Here is a 25,615-nt window from a genome sequence, read left to right on the forward strand (position 1 = left end):
ACTGCCCGGGTCCTGGCCACCGGTCCGGTGGGCTCTGCATTTTAATTTAATTTTAAATGAAGCTTCTTAAACATTTTTAAAACCTTATTTACTTTACATACAACACTAGTTTAGTTATGTATTATAGACGTATAGAAAGAGACCTTCTAAAAACGTTAAAATGTATTACTGGCACGCGAAACCTTAAATTAGAGTGAATAAATGAAGACTCGGCACACCACTTCCAAAAGGTTGCTGACCCCTGGTATAAGTCTTTGAAAAAACGCAGTTTGCACATACAGTAGCACTTCAGAGTTACGAACACCTCAGGAATGGAGGTTGTTCGTAACTCTGAAATCTTTGTAATTCTGAACAAAATTTTATGGTTGTTCTTTCAAAAGTTTACAACTGAACATTGATTTAATACAGCTTTGAAACTTTACTATGCAGAAGAAAAATTGCTACTTTTAACCATCTTAATTTTAATGAAGCAAGCACAGAAACCGTTTCCTTACCTTGTCAACTCTTTTTTAAACTTTCCCTTTATTTTGTAGTAGTTTACATTTAACACAGTACTGTATTTGCTTTTTGTTTGTTTGCTTGTTTCTGCTGCTGTCTGATTGTGTACTTCTGGTTCGAAATGAGGTGTGTGGTTGACCAGTCAGTTCGTAACTCTGAGGTTCTACTGCACTCAGTAGACTTCTCAGATTTCAGCAGCTAAATTCCCTCAAGATTCCCTCTGCACTGGGCATTTGTCAGTGTAGAACTGAGCAACTGCCCCTCTGGGTTGCTATTGGCTATGTGAGATTCAGGCACCCGAACTGAGAGCGGAGACCCATCTCTCCCGTGCTCTCAATTCCTCTCTGCTGACATGGAGTCTGAAAACCAGCCCTGCCCCTGCCCTGACTTTTCTCCCCAACGCCCTACTTACTCCTCTCCCAGCCTCCTCCCATCGCTCGCTGCTCTCCCCCCTCAGCTCCAGCGTGAGCATTCCTCAGGGACTTGCAAACCCCAGCTCCAGCAGGCTGCCTGGGAGCGCAAATCAGAAGAACCCTGTGGCTGCATGGGAGCAGCCAGGCAGCCCCACTGACGAGCTAGGACATGGCTCTCCTGCCTCGCTGCCCCCCGCATCTCTCTGTGCTACCTGCCCCGCAGCCCTCTTCCCTGCCTGCTTGAGCCCTCCCTGCCCCGGAGCTGCCTGAGAGCGTGGACAGGGGAAGCGCTAGCTGGTGGAGCCGCTTGTGTTCCTTCCCTCCTGGGGAACATTCCATGCCCACTGGGAGACCCTTACCCAGCTCACCATGGGCCCCCACACTCTGTCCTCCGCTGCAGCCCTGCAAACCATGCTCCTTGAAAGGGCCACCTGTGGCCAAAGCCGATGCATCCGTGCTGCCACAGGAGCAACCACTTCAGGGCTGGGTGACTTCCTTCCCTTCCCACCCCCTGCAGTAACCGGACTTTTAATGTTCGGTCAGTACATCTGACCGGACACTGCCAGGTTCCCTTTTCGACTGGACACCTGGCAACCCTATGCTGATATCCTAACTTGAGTCCCGTGCACGCACAAAAACCCTTAGCTTGAATGTTGTGTTGGCTGGCCCATCAGGAGGTATAGGCCACAGCTAGCTAGTTCAGGGGTTCTCACAACAATTTTTTTGGTGGCCTCAGAGTGCAGCCACCCACAAGTACTCCTGTTCTTTTTGCAGCTCTTGTTGGTGGCCACTCTGACAATTTTTGCTAAAATACTTAATTAACTTTAGGAAAAACAAATAAATATACATGTCCAAATTTATTTAGGTAGAGTTTCTTTTTGCAGGCTCAATAATAAACATAATATACAATTGTCTCTCTTCTTTACTGGATCTAAACAGAATACAAACACAAATAAGGTGCTTTGCACATTCTTGTCTTTTTTTTGTTGCTGCTTTTGCTTTTTTGGTTTCTTTTTTAAAAAGACTTGCTAGCTAGTACCTCTGCTTCTGTGAAAAGTGATATTTGTTAATATCACTTTTCACAGACTTACTAGCTAGCTGGGAGGCTGTGAAAAGTAATATTAACAAACATACAAATATCAATTTTCACAGCAGTCTTACTCAACCCTGGAAAGTCAGGGGACAAATTAAGCCCTGGATGGGGAGGTGGGTAGGGAGACAGCTAGGGCCAGTGGCGATGCGGGGGTGGTGGTGAGCCAATTGACAGCACCTGCTGCCACGTGGCTGGGGTAAAGCCCCTTGACTGAAGCCTTCTGCCTGCCACCCCAGGGCTGAAGCCCAAAGCTGGAGCCTCACTGCCCCTGTAAAGATGGGAACTCAACTGGCTACCTACTCCTCTGGTGCTTGTGGCTCCACGAGGGGTCAGGGTCCAACCCGTGCTGGTGGCCCTGGAGGAGGGTCCACTGCCCCTCCCCCCCTCCCCCAAGTCACTGCCCAGGAGGTTGTGGCCACAAGAAAAACTCCTAGTGGCCACATTTGAGAAACGCTGAGCTAGTTGGCACAGCTTGTCAGCTGCTTAATGCAATCACTCTGTGTTGCTAATAGAATCGTTCTGTGCGGTAATCCAGTCCATTCTGTGCAGCCAAGTGTTACTTGCAATGTGGCCACTAACGCAAGCTAGGCTAACTCAAGCGACATTCATTTGAGTGTAGATAATTCAAGATAAATCTGCAGTGAAGACACAGGGTTGGTCTTCATTGAAAACTTACACTGGCATAACTATGGGCTAGTCTACACTGGCAACGTTAAAGTGCTGCCGCGGCAGCGCTTTAATGTGGCTTGTGTAGTCGCAGCAGAGCGCTGGGAGAGAGCTCTCCCAGTGCTCTAAAAAAACTACCTCCACGGTGGGCTGGGAGGTGCACTGTCTAAACTGGCCCTTTACAGCACTGAAACTTGCTGCACTCCAGGGGGTGGTTTTTCACACCCCGAGCGAGAAAGTTGCAGCGCTGTAAATTGTCAGTGTAGACAAGCTGTGTGTCTCTCAAGAATGTGAAAAATCCACACCCTTGAGAGATGTAGCTATGCTAAGTCCCAGTCTAGACAGTTCTAGTGTGATGGAAGAATACTGTTGATCCAGCTACTACCACTCAGGGAGGTGGATTAACTACAGCAATGGTCACTGTGGGGAGTGTCTACACACATGGAAGTGTTACAGCAGCACAGCTCATGCTGCTGTCGCATTTTAAGTGTAAACATAACCATAGCCTCTGTGATACTAGTCAAGTCACATAAGCAAAACTTTTCACACGTGATCACTAATTATGTTCTATTTTCTGGATCCCCAACTAGAGACCCTGGGGTCTCATTTGCTGAATGCTCATAGATGCAACTGAAGTAATGGGAGCTGTGCTTTGAACATATAAAGTTCTATATAACATTAAGTACTCTGAAAAAACACTTCCTGGGCATCTCAAATTGGGCACTCAAAATTAGTGGATAGTTTTGCCCTTAATCGCTCCGTGCCTCAGTTCACCATCTGTAAAATGGGATTAATAATGTCCACTCATGTCACAGGAGTGTTGTGAAAATATTTTTTTTAATGTTTGTGAAAGACTTAGTGATGAGCACCATAGAAAAGCTCACGAGGAAATTAATTCTGTTTTCAGTGCAGCCGGGTTTGAAAAGTGTGCAGTAAATATAACCACACATTGAACAATGAGGAAAAAACAAAGTATTGAATCGATGCTCATGAAGTGAGCACCATCTGTCCTGTGCTCCGAATTAGGCAAAGTCCTGTGAAAAAATATTATGCGATCGTGTAATTAATGACTATATCATAACGCATATATACAAGGAGGCCAAATTAGGGTTGCACCGGCAACCATAATTCTTTCATTTCCTAGCTTTTGAGTGCTGGACTTTGCAACTTTCATAGTATTCTTTTAGCTTAGTTTTCGTATGTGTAATACTAGAAATAGCCCGTGTAGCAGCTAAACCACAGGCTACTTCATAGATCTGCCATGACTTCTGATCCTTTGAGGTAATTGGGGAAGGTTTTTCAAACTCTAGTCCCAGACTCCATCCAGTCTGGTGACCATTTTAATGGCTACTTGGATCATGCTCAGGGAGTCTTTTAAAACTGTACCCGATAATGAACTCTTAGAGCTGATGTCAGTCAGAGAAGCTTCATTTATGACTGGAGATGGATGAACCATTTTATAAATGAGAACAGACATGAGCTCTTTTATAGTAATATAATAATTAGCACTTGTACAACGTCTTTCATCCAAGGACCTCTCTTTTTTAGCCTCACAAACACCCTAGAGAGGATAGGAACAATAACTTGTGTTCCCCTTTTACAGGGTCAGTTAGGCTGACCAGACAGCAAGTGTGAGAAATCAGGACAAGGGGTGGGGATAATAGGACCCTATATAAGAAAAAGGCCCAAATATCAGGACTGACCCTATAAAATCAGGACATCTGGTCACCCTACAGTCAGTTAAGGCACAAAGGATTTAAATGACTTGCTCAGGATCCCATAATGCCTAATCCAAAGGCCATTGAAATCCATGGGATGACTGACTGCAGTGGTCTTTGGGTCAGGCCTATAGCAAGTGAGAGGCAGAGCTTGGGAATAGAACTTACCTTACACAATTCTAAGCAGTGAACTGTGCTCCCAAACATTTGAATTTCTGGTTTAATTAGCTTTGGCTTGCCTAGGATACCTTGTTTACAATTTGAGTTTTGGTTCATCTTAATACTGTGCTTTTTTGTGCTCATCTCTTAGCTGACACTTCCTAGTTTTGACTGGAGTGGAAAAGGAAATAGTGTGAGAGAAGCTATTCGCAAGCCATTTCACACTCCTCCAACATCAGGAAGGGCTGGAAGTAGCGTGAGAGAGCCTGTTCTCACGCTATTTCCTGCTTGAATGCCTTGCTATGTTTTCTTCTGCTGCTGTCTGCCATTTCAGAGAAGGAGAAAGCTAGAGGAGGTTGCCAGTGTAGGTACAGTAGAACACGTTTCTTGTAATTCAACACCAGCAGAGCTACTTTGATGGCCTGAAAATGAGCCAGGCAACTCCAGGAGAACTTTATGAATAATAATTTTTAAAAATTCATTTGTTTTTAACTGCTTTAGCAGGAAGAGTGCAGTATAATAACTCTGCATAATAGCACGAGCTGATAAAAAGCCAGCAGGCACAGATGTATGAGGGTTTTATTTTTAATTTGTCAAGGTGTTGGAACTCTTTATTTTTAACCTATGTTTTTATTGTGTGTGTTTTCTGTGAGTCTGTCCAGTAGTGAAGGGTAGGCAGTTAAGACCCCCAAGTTTACTACTTGATAATCCTCCTCCACAGTAACTGCACTACAAGCTTCTCTCTCACTCTTGCCAATAAACAGTGGGTCTCCTTGCTGAAAGTCAGTCCTTTACAGGTAATACCTGGCTTAATGGGGCCACCTTTGTGTTAGCCTTGCTTCCTTTTCCTAGTATTTATTAAAATGGCTCTATTTTTAACTTAATCTCTTTGTTTAGTACCACTTTGATTTGGTGGCTGAGTCCCATCCCTTGACACAGTTCTGTGAGCTACTTATGATGTGTCACATTCAATATTCTTTCAAACAGGACAGAGGCTCTATGGCCCCTATTCAGACATGAATGACTATATCCTTACAACATCACTGGGTGGTTGGGAAATATTATTATCCCCATTTTACAGATGGAATACTGAAGCAAAAAGATTGTGACTTGTCCGAGGCCACGCAGGGAGTCTGTGTGGAATCTGGGAATAAAGTCCAAATTCTTGATTGATGATCCAGTGCCTTAACCACAAGGCCATCCTACCTTATCCACAGCAGATGATCACCACCACAGATAGATGGTGACTGGAGCCCCATCCCTACCCCTGTTCATTGCTTAGAAAGTAATGGTCCACATCCCCAAACAAACTTAAGGGTGGCAGGTTGGGCTGGCTGCCTGACCCCCTGGGTACATACGTGGGTGGCTAGCCCAAGCCGCTGCCCATGTCACTGCAACCACACTGCTATTTTTAGTGTGATAGCTCAAGCAGAAATAGCATGTCTGTCTACCTGCACTGTGAAGCACGCTCCTTGGAGAGAGGGGACAAAGATATCAGGTTGGAACTGGGTCCTTTTAAGAGACCCAACCTGGCCCTGCTTCCAAGCAGATCCTCCCTTTTCCTGCTCATAGCACACCCTTGCAGCACTTTGCCACTGGAAACTGGATTGTCCAAAGTGTTAACACTGAATAATCCCTAGTGCCTTTTAAGGTTTAAGGATGAGCTATCGTCAAAATGCTTAGTGCCTGATTTTCAAAAAATGAGCATTCACTTTAACTGTAGGTTCTATTGATTTCACATGCAAATAGTGCATTTGCTCATGCAGATAGTCATGCCGACATATCCAGTTGCATGTTCAAATATCTAATATGTATTCAAAGTCATGGCAACTGAGTTAACAGAATAGGTGTGCAGTTGCATGTATACGTTTAAAAAAAACTTGTTTACTTGAATAAAAAAGGTTTTCAAATAAAATTCTCTAGTAAAATTGCATTTTGTTTTAGGGCTAGGTAGAGCCATAAGTGTTTTGTTCAAATAACTTTCTCCCTTGTAAAAGAAAGGAGTACATTCAAGATTGTTTTGAATGGCAAAGGCACAAGGAGTGAGCTGGTGACATGTATGCTGAAGTGACAAGCACAATAAAATTTTGGGCTGCTAAAGAATATATACATTGATGCGAATCTGGAAGATCATTTGCTCAGCATGTGTTCTGTATCTAACACTTTTTACTTTTAATAGGCTACTTTAAAATCAAAGTTGATATTATGAAAGAATGGGATCATATGAGTAAGCACTACATTTTAATTGTGAAAACAGATACAACCTACAGAAAATAGTCAATTAAATGATACAGTACTGAAAGTAATTCACTTGGATTTTAACATTCTACAGACTAACGTGAAATTGTTATATACCCGTTTTTCTTCATGACCTTGCATATGTCCATTAAATTAACATGGTGTTAAAATAGTACAGTTAGGTATTTAGAAATATATATTTAAAGACTTCCATGAGTCATTGATGAAGATGATAGATTTTCATGGTAAAAATGGCAAATTTCATTGTTTGAGAAAGAATATTACGGTTACATCACTACATGGTTTGCAGTGTTCTAATGAGTATGAATTGTACAGATGAATGACAACATATGAATAAACACTTGCGACTTCTATTTCAGACAAAAAATCTAGAGCTAAACTTTTAAAGCAAACGTACAGTATGTATTATTGCTGTGTGGAGTTGCTCATTAATATTTAAAACTTTTTACTGCATACATTTCCCACACAAACCTATATCTACAATGAACCATGTGTTTTGGTAGCATTTGGTGAATTGGACTGTACAAATCTGCCCTTTCAAATTTACTGAGACTTTTTGAAGTTTCCTACAAAAGAAGCTAGAAAATGGGTCAAAGTTTATGGTTTAAATTTAGCTGGCTTTTGTATTTTAGTTGAAATGCTTTTGTTCCCCAAAGTTTGCTTTCTTGTTCCATAAATTATCAACATGAGAGTAATAGGATGGGAAGACAATTTTGTAAATTTGTTTTCAATGTCTGTTTCTGGTTTTATAGCTTAGACTCTTTTGGAGAGAGTGGCAGATTTCAGATTGGCCTTTGTGGCTTTTGTGAAGAGAGCACCTTAATAATACATAGATGCAAACTCAGCTACAGAATATAAACCAATGGAATATACAGTATTACCAAAGTGCTAGTAATTATACAGGGGAGTGAGGGAGTAGAGGGTTGAACTTAAAGACAAATTTCTCTTTTTTTTAGGCAAACACATTTCAGTTAGATAATGTTTTCTTTTTTGCAAAGCCAGTATTTTTTTAACTTGCAATCAAGACAGTTTACTCGATGGCCATATGAGAAGAATTTAAATTTATAACTTGTCAGCGCAGATAAAATTAATTTGGGGGTCAGTGAGAGATGGTATAAAACTCTTGACAGGTTGACAATAAATTGTGAAGATTAGAGGCTTTATTGGCTATTTTCAGTTTAACTAGAATGTCCAATACTTATAAGAATAATCCATTAATGTGTGATTTGATGGATGTATTCCAAGTTCTTACTAAATAGTTAATCAGTATTGCCCGAGAATTGACTCAAAATAAATTCTTCCTGAAATTCATGTTGCATTTTTAGTTGTACAATATAAAGCAAAATTCTTGTTTATCAAACATTGTATTACTTAATTCTTTTATTTTATGATTGTAAAACTTAATAAAGATTTAATGGGCTGAATTCATCCTTGTAACTTTATTAAAAGTCAGTAAACTTAGACTCAGGATGAATTAGGCTTTATCATCGTTAGATTTTAGTAACTATTTTAAGTAGCAGTTTAACTTTTAAAGAATTTGTTGACCAGGTGGGCTGTGCATGTGTTGAGCTGGTGTAAAAGCGTTTCGTGTTTTTAAAATCCTAGTTTACGTCAGCAGGAGAAGTTAGTTGAGTTTTGTGATTCTGACCCTGTACTAGGTACCTCATCATAGTACCAGGCTACAATTGGCAATAAAATGGCATAATTGACATTTTCATCACAAGAAAAGCTTAAGGGTCAAAAAGCAGCCATGTGCCATACACAGAGATTTGAGACATGTTGATAGAGCTAAGTGGGGGAATTTCATAGTGCTTGCCATCACTATACTTAGCTCTAACAGATGTTATTAGTCTTTCCTTTTCATGAGCATCAAATTTATGTCCTCTTGACACCAAATACATTTTTAAAATGTTGATTTAAAAGACATGAAAGCAATGTTCTGAATAAATCAAATGTACACAGAGTAAACTGTAACATTATAGGTGAAATATGTCTTCCATAAGCTGAATGCTGTAAAGTTTGCCCTCCAAAGAACATGCATTAGCATCTGTATAACTTGGGGGGGAGGAGGGATTAACTTTTCTCTGCAATTGGGTATTTGGCAAAAATTATGTTCTGTTTAAAAGAAACAGCCATTTAAAATAAAATTTGAACCAATAAGAAAATAGGTTATTTTTATCATTTTTAAAATATGAATTTTTATTTTTCTGTGCTAAAAATGTCCTTTAATTTGCTTCCTCTGTTTGTAAAAGAAAACTTTTGTTCAGTCTGTGCTGGAATGGCAATACTTAGGATGACATGTCAGAGGGTTAAGTGGAGGGAAGTGGTTGTGTTTCTATAAACTGTATACAGTGTTTAGTTGCTTGCTTTTGAGGTACCAGTGTGTTTCAATAGATTTGTTTTGCTTCTGTTAACTTTTAATAGTGTAAAAAAAGCTGAGAAAAATCAATAAAACTCTTAGTGCATAATTTAATTTGCTTTCGTTTTCAATAATAATTGGAAATGTAAATTGTCCGTAATTTCTTTTTAAAAACTGTATTGTACTTTGGTTTCCATTCTTGCGTAAAACCACAGCTCCCTTGAGTGTTAAAATAAATCAAAACGAGGCTATTCTAACTTTCTTTAATATTGCTTCCTGATCATTAATTTTCACTCCCCCCCCCTTCTCTCTCTCCAACTCTTTTTGTATAACTAAAACCCTTGTGTGAGGTTGTTTTGAGTTGTGATGTTGGGCGGGGGAGTGGCATTTCGGCACAAGAGGAGAAATTTTAAAAAAGGAAAGTCTCTCTGCAGCTGTGTACTAAGGCAACATGTGTTGGAAAGAAAATCTGTAGGCAAAAATGTAGTTATAAGTTATAAATAAATGCTTGAGGAAGCAAAATATGAGTGCAGAGTTGACTGCGTCATTTTTGCATTACCTTTGTAACAGCCAGACTTGTATTTGCTGAGTGGATTTGATGATAGGCTAGTCGACTCCACTATGATTAAAATGTCATGACAGCTGATGTTAACTGCAGAATTCTATTGGCTGGAACAATCAGCTTTTCATACAGGGGACCTGCAAGGGAGTTTCTCCGTTTAGGACTGGGTGGTTTTGTGAAAGGCCCAGAGCAAATGCTGCTCTGACAGGAAATAGCATACTGAAGTGGTATGTTTTTACAAAGCACTCTGACAGCAGCAAATGTGGAACAGGTGTGTGACAGTGATATTTTTAGAATTGTACAGTTTACTTGACATTGTTTATGAATAGCTGCTAAGAAATTTTTGCCTGACTTTGAATCGGTCATTTCTGATGTTCCTTCTCAGGGAGCACTACACCTTGTAGAATATATAGAGCTTCTGTGAGAGCTCTTGTTACTTTTGGTGTGCTGATACAAAAGGAACATTATGAGAGTGAGGAAGACAATTGAAGGAATTCATTTATCAAACCAACACCTAAAGAGAGAGAGCCAGCAAAAGCTCATAAAATATTTGTTTAAAAAAATAGAATAAAGCCGAAAGTATTCCAAAAGGTAAAATGCAATAGAAAATTTCTTACACAAACATGAATCTAGGCCAGGCCAGTTGGCAGTGCTTTGTAGTGCCATGTGATAGAGCCAGGTTCGATTCCCAATCTTTCCCTGGGCTGGGAGCACTGCAGATGCAGCACACGGGGTCCCCAGGGTGAGAGAGCACTTCCATTGTTGTGTAACACTTTCTGTGGCAGGTCAGGAGCTGTACTAACAGGCTTTTGAAGGAGGTGCATCTAGTGGCTATGTGGGAGAGGCTGATACGACATTTTCGTGGTAGTGGAAATAAGGGTGTAAAATGGGGTGTGTGAAAGGTGGGACGCTTGGAGGAGCAGGCAGGGATGAAAACCAGAGGGATGGGAAAAAAGAGAGAACAGAACAGATCTGCTTTATAAAAAAAAAAAAAAAGAGGCAACAACATGACTAAAATGAAGTGTGATAAGTTTATCAGACCTATATTGTATGAATATAAAAAACTGTTTTGTAATGCCATATACTGTATTCTCTTCTGCATGAGAAAAAAATATTTTCATCAGGTTAAAAAAATAATTGAAAAATACTATTTATAATATATGTCTAAATTAATCTTAGATAAAACATTTGATAGCTAATTTTTAAGTAAGCATGATTTATGTTACCCATTTCAGTGTTTTGTGGGCAGCATCTGAATTGATGGCTACTGGGATTCAAAACACAATGTGTAATATAAACCAATAAACATATAAATTGATTTTTTTATCTGAATTGCATGAAAATGAATAATTACAGTTACTATAAAACTTATGTGTATGATACACTAATATTGCAAAAAGGTATGCACATCTAAGGCCAAATCCAACAGTCTTGATCTATAATTTGTATTCAAAATGTACCAGCCACCCAAGAAATTTTCTACTAGGCTGTTGAGTACCTTAGATCCACTGCAAGGGTCCCCTTCCCCCAGAGTGCTTATGTAAACTACAGGCAAAGCAAAATTCAGCAAAGAGCTATTTTTACCAAGGCTGCTGCAGTTGGAGGAGGGTAAGGGCTTTGGGTCATGTGGGAGGGCATATCAAAGGGGCGTATCCCTGCGGTGAGCTATATCTAGCCCTGATCATGTGGCCTGTCAGTACTGCAGCATTTTTATAGCAACTTGTGTAAAAATTATTCAAATTAGATCATTTTCTGAACTGAAAAGTGATCACTATATAATCATGTACACTTAAAATCCTGGCAACTGGAGTTAATTTACTGTTTCTCTTCATGTATTGTAAATGCTGACAGTAAGTATTTGTGAAATTACTGAAGACAGTATGTGGAATGCAGTACCTATCTAACTTACTAACTATCAAGCTTCCACAACTGAACTTTAACTATTCCTGTATAGAAGAACACTTTTAAGACGGTACTCTAGGCATCTGCAAAATTAGTGACTGCCAAGGCAACTTTCTGCCTATGGTAATTTTATAACAAACTATGAATATAGTAGTTTACTTGGTTCTTGATACTTTATCCTCAGGCTTGAGTCTCAGCAATGATCTGGTCTTTATTTTAACCTAGTTCTCTGGTACAATATGAGAACTGGAATTTTTCTTTCCTACTGTGCCTTAGTATTGTACATATTTATGTGCAATAGGAAGGAAGGATAGACTTGTGGTTAAGGCACAAGATGAGTTCTATTCCTGGCTCTGCCACAGACTTCCTGTGGGAACTTGGGTAATCCAGTTAACCTCTTTGTGCCTTAATTTCCCCATCTGTAAAATGGGCATAATACTTCCCTACCACACAAAGGTGTTGAGGTTCATATTTGCAAAATGCTTTGAAATGTATGGATATAAGATATCAAATGAATTCAAAGTAGCAATATATTCTTATATAATCATTATTCCTGTGGGTAACATCACTGGCTGCAGAAATTAGATGTACGGTGTATGTAACTTGATGTATCAGTAAGTAAAGTTATTAGTAAAAGTAAAATATGTGTAACAATCATGAGCATATTCTATCAGATGAACATGTCACTAAAATGTTTGCTTTTAAAGCAGTAGATTGGAATGCAGATTTGAAGATTAGAGGATAACAATATATGTAAGATTAATGCTAATATCCTGATCTTAATGTAAATTATATGGGCCGTTAATATTTCTATAAACCTCAATAGATTTGTGAGTTGTGAATTCCTTTGCATTCTTTCAGAGAGTGCTTTCATAGAGGAGATCCTTGACCCTTCCCCATTTCTGCTAGAAAACTTTACTTTCTGCCTGTGCTCTATGGAGTCACCCAGCTTATTACCAAATGCAATTTCCAGCTTTCACAAACGGTCTCCAGAAGCAGTGATCTCCACATCTGTTTGCTTCACAATGCGTATTCAGCACAGGTAGATCACTAATTCTATAGCTGATACAGAGCATTCCACAAGGAAGGTGAGAGGGGGGAAGGGAGAAAGAAAAACAAGTCAGGTCAAAGCAGAGCTGCTTTCATTCAAAGAAAAAAGCTGGCCTGCAACCAACTTGAGGATCAGAGGAGGTGTTGATAAGTTTCCCAGTTTTGCTCTGATTGGATCATAGAGACTTATCAGGCAGTAACCCAAGTGCTGCTTAACCATGTTTCTTATTTTGAAAGATGACTAGAATCTTGTTTAAAAATAACTTTAAAATTCAGATCATTAAATTTGTCACCAAAGTATTTTTATCAGGCTCCCAGCTGTTTTCTTAGTGAAAAAGTGAACTAAAAATAGGTAGGATCTTTGCTGTTGCATGCAGCAACAAGAATGTATCTCTGTTTCAGCTCTGACTTTCTGTAAAGAAGTGAAAGGTGATTGTTTCCATAAGAGCATGCTCCTGGGCCTTATTTAAAAAAAGACTGCTAATTATGTCAAAATTGTGTACATTAGTTTTGTGATACAGACACATGTATGCTAAGGAATACCAAACTGATTTTTCCTCAAGACAGCAGCTCAAACTCTGGAGTCTTAAAGTGAAAGATTAGTATTTCATCCATTAAGCTTAATCACTTTACTACAGGGCGAAAGAAATGTTTGTAATAAATGTTTTAACAAAAAACTAGTTTTGCCTTAACTATAGCAATAAAATGATTTTCCTACCATTGTTATGGAGATGTGGTACCTGCTCCCCCGTTAAGGTGTCATGAGCCATTCTGTTCTGTTCTGTGTAATTTAGATAAAAATGTAAAGTCTAAGATAGAGGGAGTGACACTTAATCACGACTTTGGTACTGCATAGAACATCAGATATTTATTGGTCTGAAACTGAAGTTTACTTGACATCAATTTTTTTTATTAAAGAAATACAAAAATCTGGAGTAGCAAAAGTCCCTTTTATAAAAGTATGGACTACAGAACTGATAGATTGCAACATTCGTGTCTTAATAGTGTTTTTCTGAAATCCTCTCCTGTGTAACATTTATTCCTAATAGCAACCCAAGAGAGGGTATTAAGAAGAATACTCAGGGCTTGTCTACACTGGCAATTTACAGCGCTGCAACATTCTCGCTCAGGGTGTGAAAAAACACTCCTCTGAGTGCAGCAAGTTTCAGCGCTGTAAAGCGCCAGTGTAGACAGTGCACCAGCGCTGGGAACTACGCCCCTCCTGGAGGTGGGTTTCTTTAGAGTGCTGGGAGAGCTCTGTACATTAGTTTTGTGATACAGACACATGTCTGCTAAGGAATACCAAACTGATTTTCCCTCAAGACAGCAGCTCAAACTTCAGAGTCTTCGGGCAGGAGGGATAGCTCAGTGTTTTGAGCATTGGCCTGCTAAACCCAGGGTTGAGAGTTCAATCCTTGAAGGGGCCATTTAGGGAACTGGGGTAAAAAACTGTCTGGGGATTGGTCCTGCTTTGAGTAGGGGGTTGGTCTAGATGACCTCCTGAGGTCCCTTCCAACCCTGATATTCTATGATATTGTTGTTGGTTTTTAACTTCCCCATGGGCTAATGCGACCACATGTTATTCTATAAATATCACAGGTCTTGTGTATTCAAGGTTGGAAGTACCACAGAGAAAAAGCATCAACATGATGGGAAAAGTGTGATTTTTCTGTTGCTTTAGCAAACTTCTAGGCAACAGTTATAGAGGGAATCTCTGAATTAGGCAACTATTCTTCTGGTTTCAAAAATCCTGATATTAATCAAACTCAGGTAAAAATGGAAGAAATAGCTATTTAGGTTTTTTAAACAAACAAAATGTCAGCCATACATAAAATCTTTTTCATGATGAGATTGTTCCAGAGTTTCTGACCTTTGGTAAAATATGTATAGATGTCTCCTCCCCACACTTAGAGCTAGTCTACACTGGCAATGCTCAAACCACTGAGCTATCCCTCCCCAAATAGAAGGCATTTAGAGTCACTATCAAGAAAATTTTGTGACCCCAATGTAAATCGGCATAGCCAGTCTCCTGTGCTAAACAGAAAAGCTGTGGGACCTATTATTAAAATATAAGTCTTGGAAATTAAAATTGTTTAATTAAAGGGAAGGAATATTATTTTCTTCTTAGTGGATATGCAGGACAGAATTCCCCATGCAATAAATATTTTTACCATGCTGCGTTTAAACTTTTGTTTATATCTAATTTTCTTCCTCATGAAATACAGATTTCTAGAGAGTTTGGTGGTTTCCAACTACTCTGGCATCTTCACTTTCAGTCTTCCTAACTGCATGCTGGTATTCCAGCCACAGAACTTGCTGTGCATGGGGTTGGTTTGTTTCAAAGATAAGTAAAGTTACATAAGAAATAGCATCTAGATGTGTTGAAGAAGAAAAAAGATGCAAAAAAGGGGCCCCTTACAGCACATCCTGGTAGGCCTCTTCTTGGCACTGGCTCTCAGGGTCATCATCACTGGAGGCCAGACAATATGTTCAAGGTACTGAAAGCCTTGTTGTCCTGGAAAAGATTTGGAGAGTAAAGAAAAGACGGAACCAAAAACTCTTATATTTAGTAGTTGCACATTATTAATATTAACTAGTACTTAACATTACAGTTGTTGCTTTCAAAGTCAACTCTTTTACTGTGGAAGTATAATAGTTTGCTGCAGTATATATTTTACATTCTAACTATAGGAAATTCTTCAGTGGAGTCAAAACACTGCAGTGTGGTAAAAGTTGATATTTTAAGTGAAGCTACAATGTTATATATAGTATTTTAATAATATTTTATATAATATGATATAGCATGGTGTAACACAACCCCATTTCATCCAAAATCACTTATTCCTTTAAAAATAAGTTCTCTACTGTATCTGTCCCAGTTGACTCTCTTCTACCCCCAGAGTCCCTGCTGTTCATCTAGAATCTAAACCATAATCCGGAAGCTCTAATTATAGTAATGCAAAACAAATGGAAATCCTGGAATTGTCTTTTGCACTGTAGATCACACAAATGCTAAGTTACAGGTATAAGAGTAATAGGTGACCAGAAGAGTCTGACGAATTCTTAATCATTCCACGAGGTCTGGTATAGTAGATCTGTGAAGTGCCTAGTATAACTTTGAACTGATTAGTAGTACTCTCACCTCTGGGCCTGGAAGGAGTGGGTGCAAGTTTCCCACTATGGTTTGGGCTCAGGCTCAGTGCTGTCACAGTAATATTAAAGTGTGCTGTGCAATTAGCAGTGCTTCCCTGCAATGAGATATTGTAAAGAGGTTTTACCTTTGATTGTCTAGATAGAAGTTAATGTGGTGTTATTCTTGAACACTGCTTTATAATGCCCAGTTCTGTTCAGTTTGTCATTAGATTGTCTAAATTCTTCCTCTTTATGTTGAAGGCGGAGATAATTAAGGGTCAGGACGTGAAGAAGAAGGGGGGTGGGAAATAAGGATGGAGAGAGCTTTGAGAGACTCAGTGCTGGTGAGGGAAATCTTAGACGCGTCAAGTGTTTAAACAGATTTTTTACAGCTTCCTCGTAGCTTCTGCAGTTGGGTCTGGAAGAGCATAGGTGGAGAATTTGGAGGGTCTGTTTCACAAGTAAAACTAGTGAATGTAGACCCCCTTGCTGCCCAGATCCTTCTCCACTTTAGCATTACCTTGCTGCATATCAGCCCAATTTTCCATTCAGTAAATACATCCTGGGTTTTTTTAATCGAATTTTGTAACTTATTCCTTATGCAAATTAGTAAATTAGCATATCTTGATACTGAGACCCAGAAAACGTACAACATAGCAGAGGTGAAATCAGGAAGGAAAACAAAAGTAGGGGTATTCGTCCAAGCTTTTCCCACTTCAAATGCTAAAATGAGACACTGCTCTCAGACTGTGCAGATGTTAAAAATCTGATCATGTGCGCTCCTCGCGACTCCTTGGACCTTCAGTCTTTTGCTAGTGTAATTCCCACCCATTAACTCTACTGGGCTCCTTGGGTTTGGCTCCCTTTAAAGGGGCTCAGAGGTCCTGCTGGGCAGTTTGGGACTGACTGCTTCTTTACTGAGGAGGGGGGGAAAAATAAGTGTTTGTAATGTATCAAGTCCACCTACTTGTGATGTTAAAATGAGTTGTTACTCAGAGTTGATTATGTAAATATTCATAATACATTTTCCTTCCTCCCTGCAGTGAAATAGTCAATGATGCTAACTTTTAAATTGTCGTCACTGGGCTTCTGAATTAACATCCATTGAGATGAAGGCAATTCATACCTCTCAGAACTGCTGTTTCTCACACGCCACATACACAGGCAGATGTCACTGCATTGCTTTACACATGGATCACATTGACAAGGTTTACTTTGCAACAGCTAGTGACTTACTTTAAAAAGAAAAAAAAAGTGAAAGCTGAGCTTTTGGAGACCAAGAAGGCAGCTTGAGAGGGGTGCCACCAGTATGCCACATCATCACATAACCGCCCAATTTGAGCCCTAGCCCAGGTAGTTTCCATTCAGGACTCCTATGCCGCCTGCCAGTATGATTCAGCCTTGAACTGGAGGGACCACCTTTTGGGGAGTTAATTTTCCAGGGCCCATTTAGCCTTGTGAGTCTGCTAACAAGGATGCCAGATGTGATGGTGCTTTTCCGTGATGCGTACTGAGAGCATTAGATCATTTCATACAGGTCACTGAACCCACCATCTTTGATATTTGATATAAACCTGCACTTGATATTTTGATTAGTAAAAGGTTCAGTTTCCTGCCCTTATTCTGAGCTATCCATTCCCTCCATTTTGGTGTTTTATTTTTTAATGTCTTTAATAGTTTTTACTGAAACTTTGGGGAATATCTTTCAGTGGGATACTGTTCTATCTATTTATCTAGGTAGGTATTTATAAAACTCCTGTCAGTATAGGAACTAGGTACCATACAGCTGATTTAAAACCACTGTTTGTCTGAAAGGGCCATACTCTCCACTGTTCCCTCATTATATCATTTTCTTAAGTAGATAAGTTAAAGTTTTAAGAACAGGGGATTTAAACAATCCCTCCAGCTCCCTCCCTCTTCCTGGTCTGTGTACACCACCGCCCGTCCCCTCTCCTCCCCCCGCCCCCACACCCCAACTCTAACACTGTCTCTGCTCCATTCTTTGTGGCATCTGCCTCCTCATGCATGAGTCATTAAATCACAATGGAAATCCCTCTGTATGCTGAAATCAAGAACATGATTCTTAGCTAGTAGAGGAAAAGCTAAAGTAATGCCTTGTCATGGCTTTTACATTCCCTGTGCTCATATCTGTATAAACCCTGCTGTTGTTTTAGTCTTAATAACATATAGATGGTCTGCAAAAAAAAAAAAAAAAAACCTACACCATGCTGATGGGTTTTCTTTAAATATCTGAAAAATTAATTGTTTAAGAATTAAGGAATTAAGGAAATTTTGTTTAAGAATAAACTTCTCACAACCAGTAGACCTGGGCGAAAAAGTGGCACCAAAATGGTTTTTCTATTTTATTCTAAAATGGCAAACCATGCCACCCCCAGCAGATGGACAATACGTGTCTGTCTGTAAAACTTCAGTGTTCTGTGAAGTCTCCACTGCAATTTTTAAAATAAAAAACTTATCAAAATATTTTTGTAAACAGTTTTGGAAACTTATCACCTTCTTTAAAAGTTAATCATTATAACTTCCCTGAATGAAGGCAGAGGGTTTTATCCAGAGCTTGGTTGTTTGTTAGATTTTGCTTCTACAAAGAGAAGCGAGGAACATGAAAAGGGTATCTAAGTGAGCTACAAAGAGTGAAGTTTGGATGGATTTATCATTTTACATGTTAAAGTTTATATCAAAGTAAGACCATTTTGGAAATTTTCAGAAGGGTGGTTTCTCTTTTGTGTATGCAGGTTGTGCCCTCAAAATTTACACCTGCAACTTTGTCCTCACCTTTTAGTATGGGTGAAAACCTGAATATTTGTGTCTCTGTCTACATGAGTATGGGTACAAAACAGGCAGAGGGGCAAGTGCTCTCATTTGTGCATCTAATTTATTTTATGGCAGAAAAAGTCAGAGATTTGGCAGGTGAAAATGTCTTAGGGCATTTGCACCCGAGAAAAGAAGGCTAGGCCTGGGTCGCTCTAAAATATACCACATTTTGTAAAATCAATTTTGGAGCTCTACCTCACTTGCCGTAAATTTGATTAGAAATCAGGTTTTTAATCTGTCTCTGGTATTAGCCTGCATGGCCAAATGGAATGTTTCTCAGAAGGAAGGATAGTAATTTTATAACCTCATTCAATTTTAGAGCATTGAACCTTTTGTAGGAGCTTCAACGGTAGTTGCCAATTTGTGTGTCTCCACTTGCAGAGGCCTGGAGTTGTTTTTCTTAAGTTTGAAAAAGAAAAAATGGGTAGCTTGCCCCAGAGGAAAACAAAAACTGAAATGTGAGTTGTTGTTGATCGCTTAAACAGTTCACTCCAGAACAGGTATCGACAGGTTGTTTCTGTAAAGGAACTTACTGCCATTCCAGTCCCAACAATTACCTGGGGATATGAGGATTGGCATGAAGATGTGATGTGGATTTGAGCTTCCCATGAGGAGAACAGGTCAAAGTTGACTTTTTGCAAAAGAATTTTATTTGAAAATATAGAATATAGTACCTCAAGTTTGATGTTGACTTGCAAGGCAAAGACATGAGCATTTTCCTTCTGCTGAATTTACATGCTGTGTTTTTAAATATATTGAATTACTTTATATATTAATCTGAAGAATTTTTGTATTTAAGTATATTCAAAAGTCGGCAGTTAGGATCTCATTGTCACCATCTCCAGAACATCACCATCATTTGTCGTTACTTTGACCTGGCCTGTCAACTATTTGAATTCCTGAATCATTCCTAATCTTCTAGGGAAACCAGAATCCTGTGTTCAGAATACTCTCTCTTGTTCCCTAGAAAGTGAAATCATACCATCCCTGTTTCCCTCATTATCTGTAACTGCCATTCAAAATTCCATTCCCACTTTTCAGAACTCTGTCGGTACTGTGCAACTTTGCCTAGAGGGAACCTAGGTTGTAGACTAAACTTGGCACATGTGAGTAAGGAGAAATAAAGGCTATTCCCAGTACTGTCACTGATTCACTGACTTTGGGTATGTCCAGACTACCCGCCGATACGGCGGGTAGCGATCGATTTATTGGGGATTGATATATCGCATCTCGTTATCCACCGGAGTGAGTGGCAGTAGTGAAGTCGACGGGGGAGCCTCCACCGTCGATCCCGCGCCATGAGGACTCAAGGTAAATCGATCTAAGATACTTTGACTTCAGCTACGCTATTCACGTAGCTGAAGTTGCGTATCTTAGATCGATCCACACCCCTAGTGTAGACCAGCCCTTCGAGTCATTGAATCTCTGTGTTGTTTGACCCATTTGTGAAATGGGAATAATACTTGCCCATTTCAAAGAGGTGTTGTGAGGCTTAATGTCTACAGAGCACTTCATGGCCCTTGAATGGGAAAAGCCCTGAATGTATAAATCGTTGTGACCACTTCTGATCTATTTTTCACTTAGCCCCTTCGCTTGCTGAATTCCTTCCTCCAGTCTTGGCCTTCTTCCTTTCCACAGTAAATGCTTGGGGACACTTTCAGGACATCACTCCAACTACCTGAAAGGAGTCACTTCATCTATTTAAATTTCACCTTAAAACATTCCTGTTCATTTTAGCTTAAGTGGAACTTAAACTCTCCTCTCCTTTCCCATCCCTTGTTACAACATCTTCCTTTCTTTTCTCACTCACCTGTTTTAATTAGTCTGCTGGTGCTTCATTGAATCTTCGCTGTTTTTAAATATCAACTTTTTACCCAATCTTTTTCCATTTCTACTTGCATCTAATTCTGCAATGTTACCTTTCCCATCACTCTGCATTTTCTTGCACCTGCATGAAGGATACTAGAAAAATACATTCTATCTTACGTAAAATAGCCACATCATTTCATAGTTAAGGCTAAGATTTTTTTTCACAGTTCTTTTTAGTAAAAGTCACGAACAGATCACGGGCTCCGTTGTTGCCTGTGACCTATCCGTGACTTTACTAAAAATAACCTGGGGGAGGAAAAGAGTCTCATTGGGGGAGGGAGGGACTGACAGGCCGAGACCCCCACCATGGCAGAGGGCACAGCCCCGACTCCAGTGGCTGCAGTGGGGGCACAGCATGGGGGGGGGGGAAGGACACAGCCCTTGCTCCAGAGCTGGCCCAGCTGTGGGGCTGGGGTGTGCAGCCCTGACCAGGGCCACCCGGGGGGGGGCGGCAAGTGGGCAATTTGCCCCGGGCCCCTGGAGCGGGATCCTTCACTTGCTCTGGGGGCCCCGGAAAACTCTCGCGGGGCCCGGGCCCCCGGAGCTTCTTCCGCTCCGAGTCTTCGGCGGCAATTTGGCGGCGGGGGGTCCTTCCCCCAGACCCACCACCGAAGTGCCCTGAAGACCCGCGGCGGGAGGGCCTTCCGCCCCGGGACCTGCCACCGAAGAGCCGGGGACCCGCACCGCCGAAGACCGCCGGCCCCCTGAATCCTCTGGGCGGCCCTGGCCCCGACTGCAGTCCCTGACAAGCCTGAGACACTGTGGAGCTGGGGCACACGGCCCCGGCTGCAGCCCCTGGAGGAAGCCGCAGGGCTGGGAATGCAGGGTCCTTGTTCCAGCCAGCCCCTGTTGCAGGGCGGGGGCGCACAGTCCCATCTCCTCCTCCTGCTGAAGCCGTAGAAGTCATGGAGTGTCCGGCAAAGTCACAGAATCCGTGACTGCCTTGACCTCCATGACTAAATCGTCACCTTACTCATAGAAAAATTACATTGTAAAAATCTGATGTTTGCCTTTCAGAAATCCCTGACTTCTCTACTCCAGGAAGTTTTAGATGATGTATTAATGTAAATTTTAAAAGATTGTATTGATGTGGTAAATTATTTATACTGAGGGGAAAGTAATTCTATTTATTTGATGGCACTGGAGGGAGCTAAAGACCATGAGGACAAAGTCCGTATAAATACTTAGTTAACATGGGTGGCAAATTATATGGGCCCATGGTGCCCATGCTCCACCAATATTCAGGAACATGGAACCGGCTCCACCAATATTTGGGCTTATATTTTCAGAGACATCCCATCCATAGGATGGACCAGGGCACCCGACCCAGGCCCTGAACTTTGGTGGGCCCCACTCTTCAGGAGGATGTGGGGTCCAGGGCAGCCTGGGGGGGTTAGCGGGGTACCTGGCGCCGGCAGCAGAGAGCGTCCCGGACCCAGCCCGCCCTGCTCTGCCTGTTCCCAACCCTGCTCTGCCCCTGCCCCCACTCCACTCCCACCGCACCTCTTCCTACCCCTACTCTGACCTCTCCCCGTCCCATTCCACCCCTTACCCCAAGTCCCTGCCCCGCCTCTTTCTGGCTTATGCCCTCTCCCCCAAGCGATGCCGGGAGCCAGCAGAGCGGGGCAGGCTGGGGCCGGGTCGCTCGCTTCTGGTGCCAGGCCCCCCGCTAACCCTCCAGGCTGCCCTGGACCCCACATCCCCCTGAAGCGCGGCCCCCCAAAGTATGGGGCCCAGGGAAGTTACCATGGTCTGTCCTATGGACGGGACGGCTCTGCTTGGACCCATTCTCGGCACCACCAAAAATTAACTAACATGGGCGCTAGGTTTGTATAACACACAATTAAAAGCTATCCCCTCAGTTTCACCTATTTCTTAACTATTTAGAGCGCCCTCTAATAAACATTTTGCATAGCATAGACTGTGGTCTTCCTAAAAATGAAATGTCCCAAATCTCAGTGCTGGTCATTATCAGTTTAACTAAAGGTGTGTTTTACATTTGATGTAGTTCCTGTTTGGACACTCCTAAAATGCATTATTTTGATTTAATTTAAATCTGTAATTTACCACCTTAAAATACATCAATATCAGTCATTTTAAGACAGTTTAAGAGTGCCCATACAGGGATTTGCACTGGTTTAATTAAATCAATTTTAAAACACTGGTACAAGTTTGTGTGTAGACAAGATCCAAAGGGTTCACCAGAGGACAAATCCTAATCTGTTTTGGCACTACATGAACTCTAGCCCTTACCGCCTACAACAAGCACATTGATCTGTAAGCTGGCTCTGAAGATCCAGAGTAGTTCCCCATCAGCTCACCCCCCATGCAGTCCAACTTGTGCAAAAGTAAGCCATCTCTGTGACACAGTCCTGCTTCTTTCTTCCACACATCCTCAGTCCATCAATAACTGGGGCCTTACAGTCAGAATGATACTGTCATGGCCAGTACATACTGCAGCTGGGAGAGATGTGGTCTCAAAATTCACCAAATTGCTCAGCAAGAGAAGGTAACAATCTAGCAGCTGTACAATATTATAAAACTATGGAAGTAAGGAGAGACAAAGCATGTTAGCTGACATCATATCAGTAAATGTTTGGTTCTTAGCTGAAAAACACCTTTAACCACCTATCCCCTTTCAAATAAGCATCTTCCAGCAGACAGGTGGGACAAAAACATTTGTGAAACATGGATGCGAAAAAATTGAAAGGTATTTTTATGATCAGATCCATGTATGGTCAGCCAGACTTGATCACTAAGGGGTTGTCTACACAGACACTCAGGAAAGTTAAGACGAATTAATTAAAGGTGTGAAGTTAAGGCACATTAGTTAAAAAGCATGAAATTCCATGTAGATGCTCTCATTGACCATTCAGATGGGGGTTTAATGCTCTTTAACTTACAGCATGAACTTCACACCTTTAGTTAATTGGTCTTAACTCCCCATGTAGAAGTGCCCTAATTCTGCTAGCTTGATGGTATTGAGGGTGGCCAAAGACCATGAAAGCAAGATTCATTGTATCATTGATTAACATACAGTATTAAGCTGACCTGTTAGTCTGTTGCTTTTAATTACTCATGTAAAAGTACAAATTGTAGTATTTAGCATATGCGCCTTCTCAGTGAAATAACTGAACAAATCACGGGTCTTCCAGGCATCCCTATAGAATTTCATTCTTCGACAACAGTTTTTGTCAGAATTATACAAAGTTAAAATCACATTAAGTAGCAAGAAAGGCAGAAATCTCTTAGATATTTCATAGAGACAGCTTTGAACATGAGCACTTAGCATTCCTTGACTGCTATCAACATTTACACAAACTGTAGCTGATCTTAGTTCCCGCGTGAACATCATGAAGTTAGCCTTACTTAGGAATAATATATACCATTGCCTTGCATTCCACCTCGAATTAACCTGTGGCCTGTTTAAGGGATGGGGAGGGGGTCATCATTTGACCTCGTTAATTCAGCTTTGTCATTTTATTCCATACTAAGTGGTAAATAGAGTTAGGTAAACTAAGGTGAGCCAGCCAAGCAAGCTTGCTTTTTAAAAAGGGAGAAAAAACTTGTACAAGGTCACTGCGCTTTGAGTTCCTCTTAGGCCTACATCTAAATAACTGACTGGGATGAGGGATGCTGAGTCCAAAGAAATAGTATTCTGGATGCGCCTGTGCCAGAGAAGCTGTTTTGATTATGTTTTTGTCAGAATTAGGATCATGAATCAGAACTGGTTTCCATTTTTATCCTACTGGCCAAAATTCAGGGAGAAGAGGGTTTCCAAAAAAAAAATAAATTTTTTTTTTTAAGTTTGTGTTTTTGGGTCTCCAGACTTGAATAAGTCCTGGGGTTTGATCTGTGAACACTTTAGGCTGCCAAGAAGAAAACAAGGAAACATGATGGACTAAGCTATATTAAAAAAACAGAAATGACTTAACAGGGATTGCTGCATGTTCGTCACTGCTCACCAACAACACACAGTGTTCCAGCCTCAGGCTTGCCTAGGAATTGAATCATGACACCATGATCTCATTCATACCATTACCTTTCATTTCTGCACCCTGTGTGCTTGGATTGGTTTAAGCTTTCTACTGGTTTGGTGAAGTAATTTTTTGGGGTGGGGTGAGGGGCTGTTCTGAAGTTATTTGACATATGCAGGCTTGCAGTGAAGAGTGAGCCTTGCAGGCATACAGTAGTAATTTTTTTAAACACTCTGTTGATTTTGATAGTTGAGAATGCTAAAATGCCTGTTACAAGTTAAAAAGGTATGGATAGAAGCAATTGGGGAAGCCTTAATTGTACTTATTTGGAGGGGCTATGAGGAGGATATTTGGTTTGGGAGGTGGATAATTAAATACGTTCAAGGGGCCAAGACTCTGAAAATGGACATAAACATCTAGAATTAAATTTGCCCTGGTCTATTGGAAAGCATGGAGGACCAGAAAAACAGGTGCACAGGGAGGCATCCACTCCCCCCTGTATGTTGCCGAGAAGGTCTACACTTAGACCTACCTAGCTATGTAGTGTGCAAAATTCACACGCTTTAGTACTGTAGTTAAGTCAACCTAACCCCAGTTAGAATGCTTCCATCGACCTAGATACTGCCACTTGGGGAGGTTGATAATCTACAGTGACAGGGAAAATCCCTTCTGTCACAGTAGGAAACGTTTATGCTCCAGTGTAGCATTAGTGTAGCACCATATCTGTGCTACTGTAGCATCTGTACTGTAGACATGGCCTGAGCAATAATGGGGCAGGCCAGTGAGTTGGGGGAAGCAAGAATCTAGTAGCTTTAATACACTGCACAAGTGGCCTGGAGGTGGTATGACTGCTCGCAGACTGTAGGCTGGGGGTAGCAGTAGAGCTAGTCCGGGATTTTTTAACTAATACTTTTTCCATCAAAATATGCTAGTTTGTCAGAACCAAAACAGGGCTGGTTTTTACAAATCCCCTGACTTAAAAATAAAAAATAAATGTAAAAAAATAAGTTGGTAAAAGTTTTTAATTGTATAATTATTTCATTTTCATATTTTGGAAACCAGAAAAAAAAATCCAGTTTTCTGATTCAAAATGATTTTTCATTCAGAAATTTAAGTTAATTAGATT

At 40.8% G+C, this 25,615-nt stretch overlaps 1 protein-coding gene across 11 annotated transcripts in view; it reads left to right on the forward strand.

Moving 5' to 3' along the window:
* Nucleotides 1–25,615, forward strand: part of GNAS (GNAS complex locus) — a 246,184-nt gene that overhangs the window by 197,276 nt on the left and 23,293 nt on the right. Inside the window, exon 1 of one of the 11 annotated variants that reach the window (XM_065566104.1) lies at nt 9,892–9,998. The exons of the other annotated variants lie outside the window; for them this stretch is intronic. Within the exon in view, the coding sequence (XP_065422176.1) occupies nt 9,988–9,998 (11 nt within the window). The 5' untranslated portion in view covers nt 9,892–9,987. Of the gene's footprint in view, nt 1–9,891; nt 9,999–25,615 lie in introns of those variants that run through there. 11 annotated transcript variants of the gene reach the window in all.

This window comes from Chrysemys picta, chromosome 13, assembly GCF_011386835.1.
Source record: "Chrysemys picta bellii isolate R12L10 chromosome 13, ASM1138683v2, whole genome shotgun sequence".
NCBI lineage: Eukaryota > Metazoa > Chordata > Testudines > Emydidae > Chrysemys > Chrysemys picta.